This window comes from Canis lupus, chromosome 15 (assembly GCF_048164855.1).
Source record: "Canis lupus baileyi chromosome 15, mCanLup2.hap1, whole genome shotgun sequence".
NCBI lineage: Eukaryota > Metazoa > Chordata > Mammalia > Carnivora > Canidae > Canis > Canis lupus.
In genome coordinates, this window is record NC_132852.1 from 47621697 (window position 1) to 47639576 (window position 17880).

At 43.3% G+C, this 17880-nt stretch overlaps 1 protein-coding gene across 14 annotated transcripts in view; it reads right to left on the bottom strand.

Annotated features, from left to right (window-relative positions):
- URGCP (upregulator of cell proliferation) overlaps window positions 1–17880 on the bottom strand; it is a 50567-nt gene that overhangs the window by 18983 nt on the left and 13704 nt on the right. For 3 of the 14 annotated variants that reach the window (XM_072777135.1, XM_072777128.1, XM_072777132.1), the window contains exons 1-2: window positions 4587–4728; window positions 2836–2963 (exon numbers count right to left, since the gene is read on the bottom strand). The exons of 3 other annotated variants lie outside the window; for them this stretch is intronic. Coding sequence is in view for 4 of the 11 variants with exons in the window: in XM_072777125.1 (XP_072633226.1) it covers window positions 4587–4600 (14 nt within the window). In the remaining 7 variants the exon portion in view is untranslated. Of the gene's footprint in view, window positions 1–2835; window positions 2964–4586; window positions 4729–5684; window positions 5772–6488; window positions 6602–8312; window positions 8456–17880 lie in introns of those variants that run through there. 8 more of the 14 variants (XM_072777129.1, XM_072777133.1, XM_072777125.1 and 5 more) reach the window with 6 other exon arrangements.

Below are 17880 nucleotides of genomic sequence, written 5' to 3' on the forward strand. Positions count from 1 at the left end.
CCTGCATCCCCCCCAAAGGCTCTTGTAGGCCTTGTGAAATGCAAACCACAGGTGTGTTATTTGTTTTTAAGAAGAAGGCAACTGAGAATCACCTGAAACATCACAACACAGCAGCCGACCCAGAACCAGAACCTGAGGCCTCCTTGCCAGGCAGGTGGTTCTGGAAGCAGGGCCCCAAGTGGGAGCCTATCACTTAGCCACAGGGGCTTCTGAGCCACTGCCACTCTCGGGCCTCTTTTGTAAAACCGGCATCCAAGCCACAGCCGTTCTGGTCACGCCGCTTCCTCCCCCACTGAGCCTCGTGAGCACATCCCTGCTCCCGCTGCGTCCAGAGCGGCCAGGGACATGCCACACGTGCTCTGCGGGATGAAACATAGAACCAAGACTTTTGTTTGTGCCTCAGGAACTAGACTGCAAGCGACTGCAGGCGACTGCAGGCGACACTAGTGGGGCGATTTTGCATCAGGTTTTTACTTAAACGGTGTAGCTGAGCCTCGGTTCCCTGGTCTGTCAGGACGGTGGGGACAATGGCCTAGGTTAACACAGGCAAAGGCAGGTGGAGGGGGCCCGACGACACTCTTCTGAGAAGTGAGCAGAATGTACATTTAAAAGAACAACTCCGGGGGCGCCTGGGGGGCTCAGCAGTGGAGCGTCTGCCTTGGGCTCAGGGCGGGACCCCGGGGTCCCAGGATCGAGTCCCGCATGGGGCTCCCTGCGTGGAGCCTGCTTGTCCCTCTGCCTGGGTCTCTACCTCTCTTGCTGTGTCTCTCGTAAATAAATAAGTAAAATCCTTCAAAATAAATAAATAAATAAAAGACACTCCCCCACCCCGACCCCGGACACTGGTGGTTCTGGGTAAGAGGCTCTTCCCTGCGCTTGATAGAGACTGGCAACATGTTCACAGGCCAGGCAGGGAGTTTCTATCTTTAAAGACTCGGCCAGTGAAGATACCCGTCGCTTCCTAGTTCCTACTCGATGATTGCGCATCACACAGGCAGAAATTTTAAAGTCTCATGTCATCTACTGGGAGGCACAGAGACCCCTGAAGTCCAGCGGTGGGAAGGGGAAGGCAGTTCCACGGCTCATGAGGACACTTCAGGAGGATCAATTTAAAAAGACAGGCCTTCGGAACGCCTGGGTGGCTCAGCGGTTGAGCATCTGCCTTCAGCTCAGGGCATGACCCTGGGTCCCGGGATCGAGTCCCACATCGGGCTCTCTGTAGGGAGCCTCCTTCTCCCTCTGCCTGTGTCTCTGGCTCTCTCTGTGTCTCTCATGAATAAATAAAATCTTTAAAAATAAAATAAAATAGGGACGACCGGGTGGCTCAATGGGTGAGTGTCTGCCTTTGGCTCAGGGCATTATCCTGGGGTCTGGGGATCGAGTCCCGCATTAGACTCCCTGCATGGAGCCTACTTCTCCGTCTGCCTATGTCTCTGCCTTTCTCTCTGTGTCTCTCATGAATAAATAAAAAATATTTTTAAAAATAAATAAAATAAAATAAAATACAGGTCCTCTGACCACAACGTCCAATTCTGTGAATCTACTCTAGAAAAACATTTCTGCATGTCCAGGGGGGAGATGCGATGTGCAGCATTATCTTACAGGGAGAACCGGAAACCCCTGATCTATATAACATGACCATGCTGCACAATATCATATAAACGCTAAAATTCAGGTAGACCCGATCCTGTTCTGACACGGGGAGAAGTGTACACCATACTGCCAGGTGAACAACGTAAGCTGCAGGACTATATGAGAGCAGTCAAGTAAAAACAGAGCCAGTACATGGGCCAGATAGCAAATCTTGTTATATATAATCTACCACAATAAAAAGAAAATTGGGCTGAGGGGACAGAGCAAAGAACAAACATAACATGTAAACGCAAAGGACAATGTCAGGATGCTTGCCTAGTGAGTTGGGGGGGCACCCCAGTTGTATCTGGAAGGCCATCTCTCTGATAAGAATCACAGCCTAATTAAATATAGCCTAATTAAAAACACACCAAAATTGTAAAAGTGGTGAACTATGGAAATTCAGATTACATTTGATTTTCATTTTGTTTTAGGATTTTTGGTTTTTTGAATTATCTACCATTAACAATCTGAAAACTAGCGGGCACCTGGGTGGCTCAATTGGTTCAGCATCTGCCTTTGGCTCAGGGCGTGATCTCAGGGTCCCCGGATTGAGCCCCGTGTGGGGCTCCCAGCTCAGTGGGGAGTCTGCTTCTCCGTCTCCCTCTGTCCCTCACCCTTGCTTGCCCCCCCCCATATCTCACTCAGTAAATAAATAAATAAATAAATCTTTAAAAACAAAAACCTGAACCATATATTTATTTAGCCCAAGTAATCCAGGCTTGCTGCCCTCCAGGTGGGTGTAGACAGGTGGTCATAGTGCTGCTGGGGTAGAGCCCCTTAGAAACGGGCTGTGGACAGCGAGGCTAGAGACCTGGTCCCAGCAATGCACGCACTGATTTCAGGGAACACATGGACTCCAGACACCCACCAGTGAACCATGGACCCCAGGCTAAGAACCTGTGACTTAGACGACATCTAAGGCCCCAGGAAGGGATGCTGTCTGGCAGAGAACACGTGCTGGGATCAGCACAGATGGAGGACAGAGCCCAAGGGGTGCTGATGGCAAAGCCACCAGCTGTGAGTGCAGAGACAAGCCTTGACGCCCGCAGGAGGGAGTGGATGGAGGCAGGTCCCCAAGCTCCATCTGTCCTGCCCCCTCCACACTGCTGTCATGTGGACTGCCCCTCAGTGAGCCCACAGATGAGGCCAAGTCCCACAGCCTGACCCAGCAATCTTGTCTCTACATAGCCCCAAACTCACTGGGCTGTGGCTCATCCCAAATGTGTCTTTTCCTCTGTTGCCTTGCTTCTGGCCATTCCCTTCTGCATAATCCCCAGCACATCCATCAGGGCCTCCTCTTTCCTTCCCAGCTGTCTTATAGTGATTCGCTGAGGAAAGAACACCAGAGTCAGAGGCCCCTCCATACATTCCATAGCCCAGGAGGAATAAGAGGTCCCTTCCCACATTGGCCCTGAAGCTCTGGGCTTGTTCCCACGGTACAAGTCCAGCAGGCGGGGTCTCTGCTGGTCAGCTGACCAAGCCAGGCCAGAAAGTCCCCGGAAGTCAGGTCTTCCTGGGTGGACTCTCCCTACCAGTGAAACCTGTAGAATAGACACCTCGAGGTTAATCTGGAGGCGTGGACTGTTCCCAGTGCATATGCACCATACTAACGAGCCACAGTGCGTAGCTCTCTCTATGAAATCCAGCAAAGGATGCTGAAAGTTTCGGGGCCTTGGCTTTCCGAGGAGTATGCATCAGAACATTACAGATTAGCGCTCCCTGCAGACTCATAGGGTCACTCATGAGAGTATGGAATCAAATCTATGCTACTGCCTCCCCCACAGGGACACCACACCAGCCCACAGTTAAGTCCACCTCTGACCCAGGCCTACAAAGGGGTGCGTCTGGACACCAAATGTGCCATCAGGTTGGAAAGGCCTCACGGCAGCCCCACACAGGCCTGGACATCATGCTGCTGCTGGCAGGCCACCCCACCTCACTGTTATCTGACAAGAGGGGCAGGGACATGGTGGGACCTTGAACTCTGGTTCAATCCAACCGGCCTTCTGAGGGATGGGCCAGGTGTTTAGCCTATTATGAGCTCAAAGTACTAGCTACTGTGTCACCAAAGCTCCCCAAAGCAGGAAGGCCAGCAGGTAGCTGGAGAGTGCCCATGACTCGGCTGCCCTGCCAGCAAATCCAAGGCTCCCTGCAGGCCTCGGGCAGGGACAGTTCACCTGTCACCAGCCTGACAGTACCTCTACCCCCGAGGGACTGCTGTCACTGCCACTGGGCCTAAGACCCTCTGAATGTGGACAGTCGTCACCTTAAGAATTTCACCAACTAAACCAATGACCTTGAGACTAATTTTCCTCCTCTGTGAAGGTACTGGGTTGTCGTGTCCAGCTTTCACGACTAGTTAGACTATGGAGGCAGAAACTAATTGTAATTAATGGCTGAGGTTTTATTTCGTCAGGATTTTTTCAAAAATTACAGTTGGTGTGTGTCACCATGTTTCCGGAGAGAAAAAGCGTTTTAGCAGGGAGGCAAGGCCAGGCGGTGATGTCAGAACAGGGGCTGCCACCCCAGCAGGGCCCGCAAGGCCCGCCCGCGCCCCGGGACTCAGCCACGACCTTCGGGCCCCTCGGCTGCGCCCCGCGGGCCAGCCCAGCGCCCGCCCCCACCGAGCCAGTGGGAAGCAGCTGCGGGGGTGGGGGGGTGGGGGGGTGGGGGGGTCACTCCCAGGCTCCGGGGCCATGCACGTCCTCCCCACCTCCCCGCCAACCCCGACCTGGGCCCCCACCGGGAGGCCCGCGGCCCCCCCCTCCCCTGCCCTGCCCAGCTGCGCCCGCCCAAGGTCGGCAGGAGGGCCTGGGAGGGCCGCTGGCCCGGCAGGCGGGGGACGCGGAAGGCCGCGGAAGGCCGCGGGCGCTCGCACCTGCACCGGAGCCCCCTCCCCGCGGCCGCGGCCCCCTCTCCCCCTCTCCGGCGGGCCCGAGCGCCGCACTCACCCGGGCGACGCCATCAGCGCAGCGAGGTCTCGGCGCTGCCGCCGCCTCCGCTTCCTCCACCCGAGCGCCTCCGCCGGGGAGGGGCCTCACGCCGGCCACGGCCGCCCGCCCGGGCCGCTCTGGGCTGCGGGGGCGCGGGGAGGGGGCCCGCGGCGGTGGGGGGGGGCCAGGGGCGCGGGGAGGGGGCCGCGCTCGGGACGGGGACGGGGCCGGCGGGGAGGGGGCCTGGGGCTTGGGAAGGGGGCCCGGGGGTGCTGGGGGGTGCCGTGCTCGGGGAAGGGGCCGGGGGCGCAGGGAAGGGGGCCGCGCTCGGGGAGGAGGTCCGGAGGCGCAGGGAAGGGGGCGGGGAGGGGGCCGGGGGCTCTGGGAGGGGGAGCTCTAGGAGGGACCCGGGGCGGCGGGACGGGAGGCAAGGGCCCTCTGGGAGGGGGCTCGGGGCAGCAGGGGGTGGGAGGTGGGGGGCGGGGGCCTCAGATAGCAGGGGGTCATGGGAGGGTCCTGCAGTCGCCCCCAAAGGCCGAAGTTGGTGGTGGGGGTAGGCAGCACAGACTTGGCACCCAGACCAACTGGGTGCAGCTTTGACCCGCCCACCGCCCACCTGCCCTGGTGCCAGCAGGCCAGGATTCCTGGAGGGGGAAAGACGGGGCCAAACCTGCCGAAAATCTGCCCCGGGGCCACGAAGCAACTGCCGGACCAGGTGAGGTGGACACCTCCCAACCACAGGATTGGATTTCCTCCGTAAAAGCCTTTTCCTTCACCCAGGAGAGCAAGGTGCTGTTACGACTATTAGCAAGCAGTAACCTATTAATTGCTGTGCTTTTTTTTTTTAAAGATTTTATTTATTTATTCATGAGAGACACAGAGAGAGAGGGAGGCAGAGGCACAGGCAGAGGAAGAAGCAGGCTCCATGCAGGGAGCCCGACGTGGGACTCGACCGGGTCTCCAGGATCAGGCCCTGGGCTGAAGGCGGCACTAAACTGCTGAGCCACCCTGGCTGCCCCTTGCTGTGCTGTCTTGCACAAGTTGTCGGCCTCTCTGAGCCAGTTACCCCTTGTGTTCAGCCCTAAGGACTGTGGAGCACTGTGACCATCCCCTTACCTTGTGTTAGGAAGCGATAACAACCACGAGTCTGAGGATACTACAGAGGGTTTCACAGGCACCCCAGGAGTGCTTGAGCCTCAGTTCCTGTTCCAGCACAAAATTTTGAGAAATAAATGAGCTCTTGTAAGTGAAAACGCTTAACAAAAGCTTTGGAAAATGTCAACCACTGTTGACCACATTTCTGTGTTCTAGTAGACATTACTGATATTTGACGTGGGAAAGACCTGAGAGTTCCAAGCCAGGGCCAACAAAATTCTTGAGCCGTTTTTGGTACAAAAGCGTAGTTTTATTAAATCACGAGGTCGCCACCCTGGGCAGAAAGAGCGGCTCGGGGTCATGAGGAGGGACCCATTTTATACTTTCAAGTTGGAAGGCAGTTGGGATGGCATAAGTCTCTAAGGAATTTTTTTTTAAGATTTTATTTACTTATTTGACAGAGAGTGAGCAAACACAAGCAAGGGGGAATAGCAGCAAGAGGGACAAGCAGTGTCCCCATGGAGCAGGGAGTCTGGCCCACGATCCTGGGATCAGGGTCCTGACTTGAGCTGAAGGTAGCCACTTCACCCAGAGCTACCCAGGTGCCCCTCTAAGGAATTTGGAAGCCAAGTTTCCAGGACCCTGAGGGGGCTAGCTGTGGTTAGGATAAGGTCATTTATTACCATCTAATAAACCTGAGTCCTGAGTCCCTTCAGATAGACATGGTGGACCATATGCTTGGGAGGGGATGCCAACATGTATCTTGGGGGCTTTAGAGATGAAGGAAGTTTCTAAAGGAACTTTTATATGTTAGAGGAGACTCACAGGGTCCTGGGGTCGGGCTAAGGTTGTCTTTGCCCTTAGCAGAGTATCCACATCAAGGCAGCTGATTACCTAGAGGAAGGTCCCTCTGCCTGGTTCGAGGATGTGTCTGTGGGCTGCAGGAAGTAAGGAAATTTAATAATTTCTCTTCTGTCTTTGCTTCCTACATCAATAATTATTCTATTTCTACTGCTAATAAGAGTAAGAGCAAAGACAGGAGCCTAAGGCAGGGGTTGAAATCTGGACTCCACCCATAAGCAACTCTGCAATCCCAGCAACAGAGAACCTTCTCAGGGCTGGAGTTTTCTTATTGGAAAAATGGGGTAAAAATTGGCCTTCCTCTCTCTGAGGGTTGAATGAGTTAGAATTTGTAAAGTGAGTAATACTTTGGCTAGTACATGGTCTCTTTCCCTTCCTGAGAATCCATCCGTTTTGAGCATCTTTGTTCCCAGGAAAGATGGAAGGTCAAGAAATTGCTACCTTAAATTAGAAGGTAATTAATGCTCTGTAAAGTTAGCTAAGTAAAGCCATAAGAGCTATGAGTCGCAAATTGGGAATAAATCCAAGAAGACCAGGATTACAAAGACTGAGGAGGAGGCAACTGCTAAATGGTCTGATTCAAGGTAGTGAGGGAGGGCAGATAATTTTTTTTAAAAAAACTTATTTGATTTAAAAATACAGGGATCCCTGGGTGGCGCAGCGGTTTGGCGCCTGCCTTTGGCCCAGGGCGCGATCCTGGAGACCCGGGATCGAATCCCACATCGGGTCCCCTGTGCATGGAGCCTGCTTCTCCCTCTGCCTGTGTCTCTGCCTCTCTCTATTTCTCTCTCTGTGACTATCATAAATAAATAAAAAAATTAAAAAAAAATAAAAATAAAATAAAAATACAAATATTTTTATATATTCATATATTTTTTAAAGTAATAACTAAATATAAGTTCACTGTAATATTCTTCCTCAACATGAATTTTAGGGAGTATGTGCCATTTCACTGCCTGGTGAATGATCATGTTTTAACCAACCCCTACTCATGAACATAAATACTGCTGCCAGTATTCATTAGTATAAGAAATATGGACAATAAATATCTCCACCCATGATTATTTCCTTAAGCCAAGTTTCTAGGAGTTGAATTTCTAGGTCAGATGATATCAGCATTAAGTCTTTTCAGATACATATATAATACACATACATACACACAGATACACAAATATACATACACTTACATGTACACACATTCATCTATATGCACATAGACACACACAGATTACTCTCCCAGCGGCCACCAACACTGATGAGAGTGCCAGTTTCCTAAAACTTGCTCTATAAATTTAACAATTTCTCTTGTTGCCAACTTGATAGATTAAAAACTAGTATTTTTGGCAAAATGGCAGACTAGGAAGTTGCAAGCTCTCATTTCTCCACAGAAAAGTGAAGAAAACCTGAAACTGTCTGAACTCATTTTGTAGTTGCTCCCACTCCTTCCCTAGGTAGCAGTGGGCTTGGCCTTGAGCATCCCTGTTTCCCAGTACCCACACACTTATTGCCTTGGACGGGCCTGGTCTGCATACTACCATGGAGCAAATGGTAAAGGGAGTCCCTCACAGTGAAATGATAGAATGGTAAATCATAATTCACAGCAGTATGAAGGTGTAAAGATCTCTTATAAAGATAAATTTACAGGCAAATACAAAAATCAAAATTTTAATTTTGGTAGTAACTCCACTTTTTATTTTCAATAGGACTTAAAAGACACATGCATAAAAATCATTGTTATAATTATATGTTACTAGGCACAGTGTATAAAAATGTAATTTGTGGGGGCACCTGTGTGGCTCAGTCGGTAAAGCATCTGTCTTCAGCTCACGTCATGATCCCAGGGTCCTGGGATCAAGGCCTGTGTTGGGCTCCCTGCTCAGTGGGAAGTCTGCTTCTCTTTCTTCCTCTCCCTCTGTGATCTCTCCTGCTCTCTATCAAATAAATAAAAATTTTTTAAATGTAATTTGTGATATTAATAACTTAAAGGAGAAATAAGTGTAAAGTATAGAGTTTTTGTATGCAGTTGAGGTGTTCATTAAAATTAGATTTTATAAATTTAGGATGTTTTATGTAATTCCCATGGTATCCACAAAGAAAATATCTTTTTTTTTTTAAGATTTTATTTATTCATTCATGAGAGACACAGAGAGAGAGAGAGAGAGAGGTAGAGACACAGGCAGAGGTAGAAGCAGGCTCCATGCAGGGAACCCGATGCGGGACTCGATCCTGGGACTCCCAAGATCACGCCCTGGGCTGAAGGCAAACACTAAACCGCTGAGCCATCCAAGGATCCCCAAGAAAAAATCTATAGAATATACAGAAGAGTATATACTGAAGGCAATCAAAACGTGTCATTACAAAAAATCAGCTGACCAGAAATAAGGCACTAATAGAAGAGAGACAAAGCTATAAGGCAAAACAATAATAATTTTTAAAAAGACAAAATGAAAAATAAATAAATAAAAATAAGACAAAATGGCAGTAGTAAATTCCTCATCAGCAATTATTTCAAATGTGAATGGATTAAATTGTCCAATCAAAAGGCAGAGATTGGCAGAATGGATTTAAAAAAAAAAAAAACAATCCAAACATATACTGGGTATGAGAGACTCACCTTGAGTCTCAAGATAGAAAAAGACTGGAAGTGAAAGAATGGTAAAAGATGTTCATACAAATAGTAACCAAGAAAGTTGGGTAAGCTACTTAGATAAAATAGACTTTAGATTAAAACTGTTATAAGAGGGCAGCCCCGGTGGTGCAGCGGTTTAGCGCCGCCTGTAGCCCGGGGTGTGATCCTGGACACCTGGGATCGAGTCCCACGTTGGGCTCCCTGCATGGAGCCTGCTTCTCCCTCTGCCTGTGTCTCTGCCTCTCTCTCGCTCTCTCTGAATAAATAAATAAATAAATCTTAAAAAAAAACTGTTATAAAAGATAAAGGAAGATCTTATATATTTTAAAAAATAATCAATTCACCAAGACATAACAATTATAAACATATATGCACCAAATAAAGAGCCCCAAATTATATGAAGCAAATATCACAGAATTGAAGGGAAAACTAGTTCTATAATAACACGTGGATATTTCAATCGTCATTTTCCACAGTAGATAGAAAAACCAGGGAGAAGATCAAGAAGAATATAGAGGATCTGGAGCATACAAATCAGTTGTGTCCCACAGACACATACAGAACACCACATTCAGCGCCAGCATAACACACATTCTTCTCAAGTGTATGTGGAACATTCTCCAGAAAAGACCTGACATGTCAGGTCACAAAACAAGTCTTAATAAGTTTTTAAAAAAATACATCATTAAAAATATCTTTTCTTATCACAGTGGGATGAAACTAAACATCAAAAGTACAAAATGGGAAAATTCACAAATATGTGGAAATTAACATACCCATAAACAACTGACAAATGATAAGTCACAAGGGAAACTAGGAAATACCTAGACAAAAATAAAAACACAACATATCCAAACATGTGATACAGCAAAAATAGTGCTAAGAGGGAATTTTATGCATGTAAATATCTGTTATGAAAGAAGAAAAATCGCAAATCAGTAACCTAACACTATGCATCAAGGAGGGGAAAATGAGTACACCATCCGCAAAGCTTAGCAAAAAGAAGGAAATAATAAAGACTAGAAAAGAAAAAATAATAGAAAAATAGAAACCAATGAAATAACAAGCTGATTCTTTGTAAAGATCAAAATTAACAAACTTTTAGCTAAATTCACAAAGGGGAGAAGACATAAATCACTAAAATCAGAAATGAAAGTAGAGACATTACTACTGATTTTACAGAAATCAAAAGTATTATAAGAGAATACTACAAATGGTTGTATACCAACAAATTGTATAACCTAAATGAAAAAACTAATTTCCTGGAAACATGATCAACTGAATAATGAAGAAATAGAAAATCTGAGTATATCTATAACAAGACATGGAAGTAGTAATCAAAAAACCTCCCAACAAGGAAAACCATGGACCAGATGGTTTCAATGGTTAATTCTATAAAACATTTAAAAAATATAACATTGGGATGCCTGGGTGGCTCAGCAATTGACTGTCTGCCTTTGGTTCAAAGCATGATCCCAGGGTCCAGGGATCAAGTTCCACATCGGGCTCCCTGCATGGAGCCTGCTTCTCCCTCTGCCCTTCTCTCTCTCTATCATAAATAAAAATAAATTAAAAAAAAAAAAAAGTACCAGACCCTTCCTTTTCTGAAGGCAAGAATCACTTTGTATAAAAAAAAAAAAAAAAATTACTCAGAATTGGTAGAAAAAGAAAACTAAACATACAAGTTAAAACAATAAAACTCTTGGAAGAAACAAAGGGGCAAAGCTTCATGACATTGTATTTAGCAATAATTCTTTTGGATATGACATCAAAAGCACAGGCAACAAAAGAAAAACCTTGATCAACTAGACTTCATCAAAATTTAAAATTTTTGTGCATCAAAGGACATTATCAAAAGAGTGAAAAGATAACCCATAGAATGGGAGAAGATATTTGCAAATTATATACCTGATAAGGGATTAATATCCAAAATATATAAGGTATCCCTACAACTCAACCACAAAAAAACTCCAAACAACCCAATTAAAAAAACAGGCAAAGGGCTTGAATTGACATTTCTCCAAGGAAGATATACTTAATGGCAAGTGAAATATGTTCAACATCTTTAGTCATTAAAGAAATGCAAATAAAAAAAACACAGTGAAATACCACCTCCCACATACTAAAATGGCTATCACCAAACAATGGAAAATATCAAGTGTTGATGATGCTGTGGAGAAATTGGGACCCTAGTACTTTGTTGGTGGGAATGAAAAATAGTTCAACTACTGTGGAAAACAGTTTGACAGTTGCTAAAAATGCTAAACATAGAAATAGCATATTATCCAGCAATTCTGCTTCTGGGTATATATCCCAAAGAAGTGAAAGAAGGAACTCAGACACTTATACATGGTTCACAGTAGTAGGTGTTCACAATGGTGAAAGAGTGAAAACAACCTGAATGCCCCTAACAACTGAATGGATAAACAAAATATGGTATTAACATAAAATGGAATATTATTCATTCATAAGAAGTGGAATTCTGATACATGCTAAAACATGGATAAACCTAGAAAACAAGCTATGTGAAATAAGTCAGACACAAAAGGATACTGTGGGACTCCACTTATATGAGGAACCTAGAAGCAAACTAACAAACAGATACAGAAAGTGAATTAGGGGTTGCCAGGGGCCAGAGATGGGGGAATGAGAGTTACTGCCTGGTAGTTACAGAGTCTCTAGAATGATAAAGTTTTAGAAATAGTGATGTCATGTTTGGACAACATTGGGAATGCAATGAATGCCACAGAACCATACACTTAAAATGATTACAATGGTAAGTTTTATGTTGTATATATTCTGCCAAAAAAAAAAAAAAAACTGAAGAGAATCTATCTGAAAATCTCAGAAATTTAAGAAATATATTGTTGAAAGAAAGGTCTGAAAGATTAGATTTCCTAAAAACAATGTAAAACTCTGGAAAATTATTCTAATTTTAAATTAAAAAATGAATTGGTAAGAAAGCTGTGAATCCTCTGGTCAGGTCAGAAGCAAAGAGGAGAGCCTAGAAAGTGATAACAGCTTCCTTCTCTTGGAGGCCTTCACCAGACCAGAGAATCTGCATTTGGAATTTCACGGCTTCAGGTGTCTGAGGAACAGAAGACAACTCTCAGGACCCATGCAAGGCAGGGACTGTAAAAGAGCAGCCTCCATCCCTAAGGCTGGGACTCCAAAGGGTCATACCTACAGTTTTAACAGTGAAATAGAAATAATTGGCCTCCACCCCAGAGGAGAGTTGAGTGTCTCCAATTTGGTTTAGGAAAGGATTACTTCTGAGAATATGGAAACCACAAGTGGCCCTTACATGGCTGTGCAGCCTGAATTCACACCACCTGGGTAATCTGAAAATTGAGAAGCAACTTTGGAGTGATTCTGGGTTGGGAGTGCTTCCAGAGCCTGGAAGAAACAAACACAAATTTCCTTTGGAAGGATCCACATTCATTCTGGACATAGAAAATTTATGAAATAAAATTCCAAAGAAAAAATCCAAATAAATTTTGAGTCAAAAAATAACACAAACAGAAACAAGACACCATGAATCAGAAAAAAACTGGAACAGACTTTTAAGAATCTCTATTAATGGAATTATTAGACACAGACTTTACCATAACTATGTTTAATACTTTAAAACAGGTAAAAGATAATCTTGAAATATACACAAAAGAGGATGCGCTTTGAAAAACAATCAAAATTTAAATAAAATAGAATTGAAATTACAATGTAATGGATGGATTTAATAGCAAATTAGACATACTGATATTAGTGAAATGGAAAATAGAACTGAAAAAATTATCAGTAATGGAGCAAAAAGTCAAAGAGAAGGAAAATATGAAGAAGGGTTAAGAAACACAGAAGATAAAATCAGAAGGTCTAACATATATATAATTAAGGACCCAGATGGTAAAAGAGGGAAAACAGAGAAGCAATATCTGAAAAGATAGTAACTAAGAATTTTCCAGAACTGATGAAAGATGCAACCTTACAGATTCAAAGGGCTAAACAAATCTCAAGAGGGACAAATAAGGGCAGTCCTGTTGGCTCGGCGGTTTAGCGCCACCTTCAATCCAGGGGATGATCCTGAAGACCCTGGATCAAGTCCCAAGTCGGGCTCCCTGCATGGAGCCTGCTTCTCCCTCTGCCTGTGTCTCTGCTTCTCTCTCTGTGTGTGCCTCTATGAATAAATAAATAAAATATTTTTTTTAAAAAAGAGGGACAAATAAAAAGAAATCCACACCTGGTTACATAAGAGTGAAATGCATAAAATCAAGAGGATGTACTTTAGGCAGAGGAAATTGGCAGATGGAAGATCAGGGCTGCATGAAGTAATCAAGAGCACAGGAAATAGTAATTTAAACAAACATTGGCTTTAAAAACAATAATATATTGTGTTACATTAAAAACAACTTTGAAGGGCAGCCCCGATGGCACAGTGGTTTGGCGCTGCCTGCAGTCCAGGGCGTGATCCTGGAGACCCGGGATCGAGTCCCATGTCAGGCTCCTGCATGGAGCCTGCTTCTCCCTCTGCCTGTGTCTCTGCCTCTCTCTCACTCTCTCTCTCTGTTTAATAAATAAATAAATAAATAAATCTTTAAAAAAATAAATAAAAAATAAAAACAACTCTGAAGCAAGAGTTGTAGGAAAAGTAATGGTCTCCCAAAGATGCCCACATCCTAATCCCCATCGCCTATGAATACGTCATGTCACATGGCAAAACAGCCCAAATTCACCATCTTCCAGTTCTGTAGGTTAGAAGGTGTTGGCAAGGCTATTCTCCTTGCCTTAGCCCCCTGGGGAGAACTGTTCCCTTACCTTTCCCAATTTCTAGAGGTGGCCTGTTGATCCTATCTCATAGCCCCTTCCTCATTCTTTAAATCCAGCAGCCTTCATCTCATCTTTTCTTCTGCCTCTGTCTACCTTCACAGACCCTGGTAATGACATTGCCCCTTCCCCTAATCCAGATAATTACTTCATATTAAATGCAGCCAATTACTAACCTTAATTCCATCTGCAACTGTAATTTTTCTTTGCCATCATCCAATGCTTGAGAAGCACACACACACACACACACACACACACACACACAAACCTATAAGCATAAAGAATACATGAAAAAAAGAACTTGATCTAACATACATATATAGAATATTATACTCAACATCTATAGAAAAAGCATTCTTTCAAGTGCACATGTAACACATCCCCACTCCCTTCCCCTCTGACAACCATCAGTTTGTTCTGTATATCAAAGTCAATTTCTTGATTTCTCTCTCTCTCCTTTGTTCCTTAAATTCCACATATGAGTGGAATCATATGGTATTTGTCTTTCTCTGACTGACTTATTTCAATAAAGGGTTAGTATCCACAATATATAAAGAACTTACACAACTCAACACCCCCCCAAATTATCCAATTTTAAAAGTAGCCAGAAGATATGAACAGACATTTCTTCAAAGGAAATAGACAGATGGCTAACAGACACGTGAAAAGACATTCATCATCAGTTATCATCAGGGATGTACAGGTTTATTTCTGAGCTAATCTATTCCATCTGTCTAAATGGCTATCAGATACCAACACCACACCATTTTGACTACAGTAGCTTTGTAGTAAGTTTTGAAATCAGGAACTGTAAGTCCTCCAGATTTGATCTTTTTTTCAAGATTGTTTTAGTTATTCACTGTTCCTGAGATTCTGTATAAATTTTAGAATGGATTGAGGGAAAAAAATCACTAGGATTTTGACAGGATTGCACTGAATATGTAGTTCACTTGGGTAATACATCTTAATGATATTGTCTTCCAGTCCACGAACATGGGATGTATTTCCATTTATTTATATTTCTTTTATTTCTTTCAGCAATATTCTGAAGTTTTCATTGTATGTCTTTCATCTTCTTGGTTAATTCTTAAATACTTCATTCTTTTTATGCTATTATAAATAGAAATGTTTTTGTATTTATTGATTCATTTATTCAGCGAGTACAGGAGTGGTGGGGAAGGGCAGAGGGAGAGGGAGAGAGAATCCCAAACAGGCTCCATGCTCAGTGCAGAGCCTGACACAGGCTGTATCTCATAACCCTGAGATCATGGCCTGAGTCAGATGCTTAACTAACTAACTGAGCAACCCAGGCACCCCAAGAACTGTTTTCATAATTTCCTTTTCAGTTTGCTCATTGTTAGTGGATGGAATTGCAACTGGTTTCTGTATTAATTTTGTTATCTTGTTCCTTTGCTGAATTCACTTATTAAATAGTTTTGCAGCATCTTTAGGATCTTCATCTAAGATCGTATCATCTGCAGAGATTTTACTTTTTTCTTTCCACTTTGGATGCCTTTATTTTTCTTGCCTAACTCTTCTAGATAGATCAGTGGGCATCCTTGCCTCAGTCTTTCACCATTGAGTGTTAAGTTTGCTATGTTTTTCATGTACAGCTTTTATTACATGGAAGTAGTTTCCTATTATTTCTAGTTTGTTGCGTTTATCATACAAGAATGTTTTTCTTTCATACAAGAATGTTGAATTTGACACATGCCTTCCCTGCATCAAATGAGATGATCATGTGTTTTTCCCTTCATTTTATTGATGTATTGCACCATATTGATTGATTTGCATAATTTGAACCACTGTGCATACCAAGAATTAATCTCTCTTGGTCATGATTATAAAATCCTTTTAAAATGCTGAATTGTTTACTAGAATTGTGTTGAGGATTTCTGCATCAATGTTCAAAAGGAACATTGTAATTTTCTGTAGTTTTTGTCAGGGTTTGGCCATTAGAGTAATGCCAGTCTCATAGAATGAGTTACAAAGTGTTCTCTTCAATTTTTTGGAAATGTTTCAAAAGTTATTCTTCTTGGGGTGCCTGGATGGCTCAGTGGTTGAATGTCTGCCTCAGCTCAGGTCATGACCTGGGGTCCTAGGATCCAGTCCTGCATCAGGCTCCCAGGAGGAAACCTGTTTCTCCCTCTGCCTGTGTCTCTGCCTCTCTCTGTGTGTCTCTCATGAATATATAAATAAAATCTTTTAAAAACTTTTTAAAAAGTTATTCTTCTAAATTTTTTGATAGAATTCACCAGTGAAACCATCAGGACTAGCACTTTTTTTTTTTGCTGGGAGATTTTTTTTTTTTTTAAGATTTTTTAAAATTTATTTATTCATGATAGTCACACAGAGAGAGACAGAGAGGCAGAGGCACAGGCAGAGGGAGAAGCAGGCTCCATGCAGGGAGCCCGACGTGGGACTCGACCCCGAGTCTCCAGGATCGCGCTCCGGGCCAAAGGCAGGCACCAAACTGCCGCGCCACCCAGGGATCCCTAGATTTTTTTATTACTGATTCAATCTCCTTACTAATAACAGGTCTTTTTAGATTATTTCTTTATGATTTAGTCTTGGCAGATTTTGTGCTTCTAGAAATTTGTCCATTTCATCTAGATTATCCAATTTTTCAGCATACAATTGTCCATGTGCTCTCTTAAATCTTCTTCTATTTCTGTAGAATCACTATTAATGTCCTCACTTCGTTTCTAATTTTAGTAACTTGAGACTTCCTTTTCTCTTAATCCACCTAACTAAAAGTTTGTCTATTTGGTTGATCATTTCAAAGAACCAACTTTTGGTTTCATTTTCTCTGCCATTTTCCTATTCTCTATTTCATTGACCTCTGCTCTAATCTTTATTATTTCTTTCCTTTTGCTAGCTGTGGCTTTAGCATATTCTTTTTCTAGTTCCTCACATTGAAAATCCTTGTTGTTTTGAGATCTTTCTTGTTTCTAATGTAGACTTTTTAGCTATAAATTTCCCTCTTAGCACCACTTTCAATGCACCCCATGAGTTTTGTATGTCATGTTTTTGTTCTAATTTGTCTAAGTATTTTCAAATTTCCCTTGTGATTTCATCTTCATCTGTTGTTTAAAAGTGTTTTTTAGTGTCCACAATTTTGTGTTTTTTAGTTTGTTATTGGCTTCTAACTTTACCCATTGTGGTCGGAGAAGACACTTTGGATTACAACTAACTCTTAAAATCTTTTGAGTTAATTTATGGCCATCCATATGGTCTATCCTGGAAAATTTCCCATGTCCACTTAGAAGCAGGTGTATGCTGTGTAGTTACATGGAGTGCTCTGTATGTGTCTATTAGAACTAGTTGGATTATTGTATTGATTAAGTCTTTTTTCCTTTGTCTTCTGTCTCATTGTTCTATTATTTTAAGTAGGGTACTGAAGTCTCCCACTGTTATTGTAAAACTATTTCTCCCTTCAATTCTGTCACTTTTTGCTTCATATATTTTGATGGTCTGTCATTAGTGCATAAATGTTTATAATCACTATATCTTCTTGCTGTTAAAATGTTTGTTAACATGTAATGTCTTTCTTTTCTCTTGTAAGCTTTGTTGATTTAAAGTCTATTTTTTCTGCAATTAGAATAGTGCTCTCTTTTGGTTACTTATTTGCATGGAATATCTATATTCATTTTCAAGTGGTCTGTATCTTTAGATCTCAAGTAAGTCTCTTGTAAACAGACATATAGTTTGATTATGTGCTTTCATCCATTCTGCCAATCTCTGCTTTTTAATTGGAAAGTTGAATCCATTTACATTTAAAGTAATTACTGATATGAAGGGACTTACTTATGTCATTGTGTTATTTGTTTTCTTTATGTCCTATTGCTTTTTTGTCCCTCAGTTCCTGTATCCTATCATCTTTTGTGTTCAGTTGATTTTTTTTTTTTT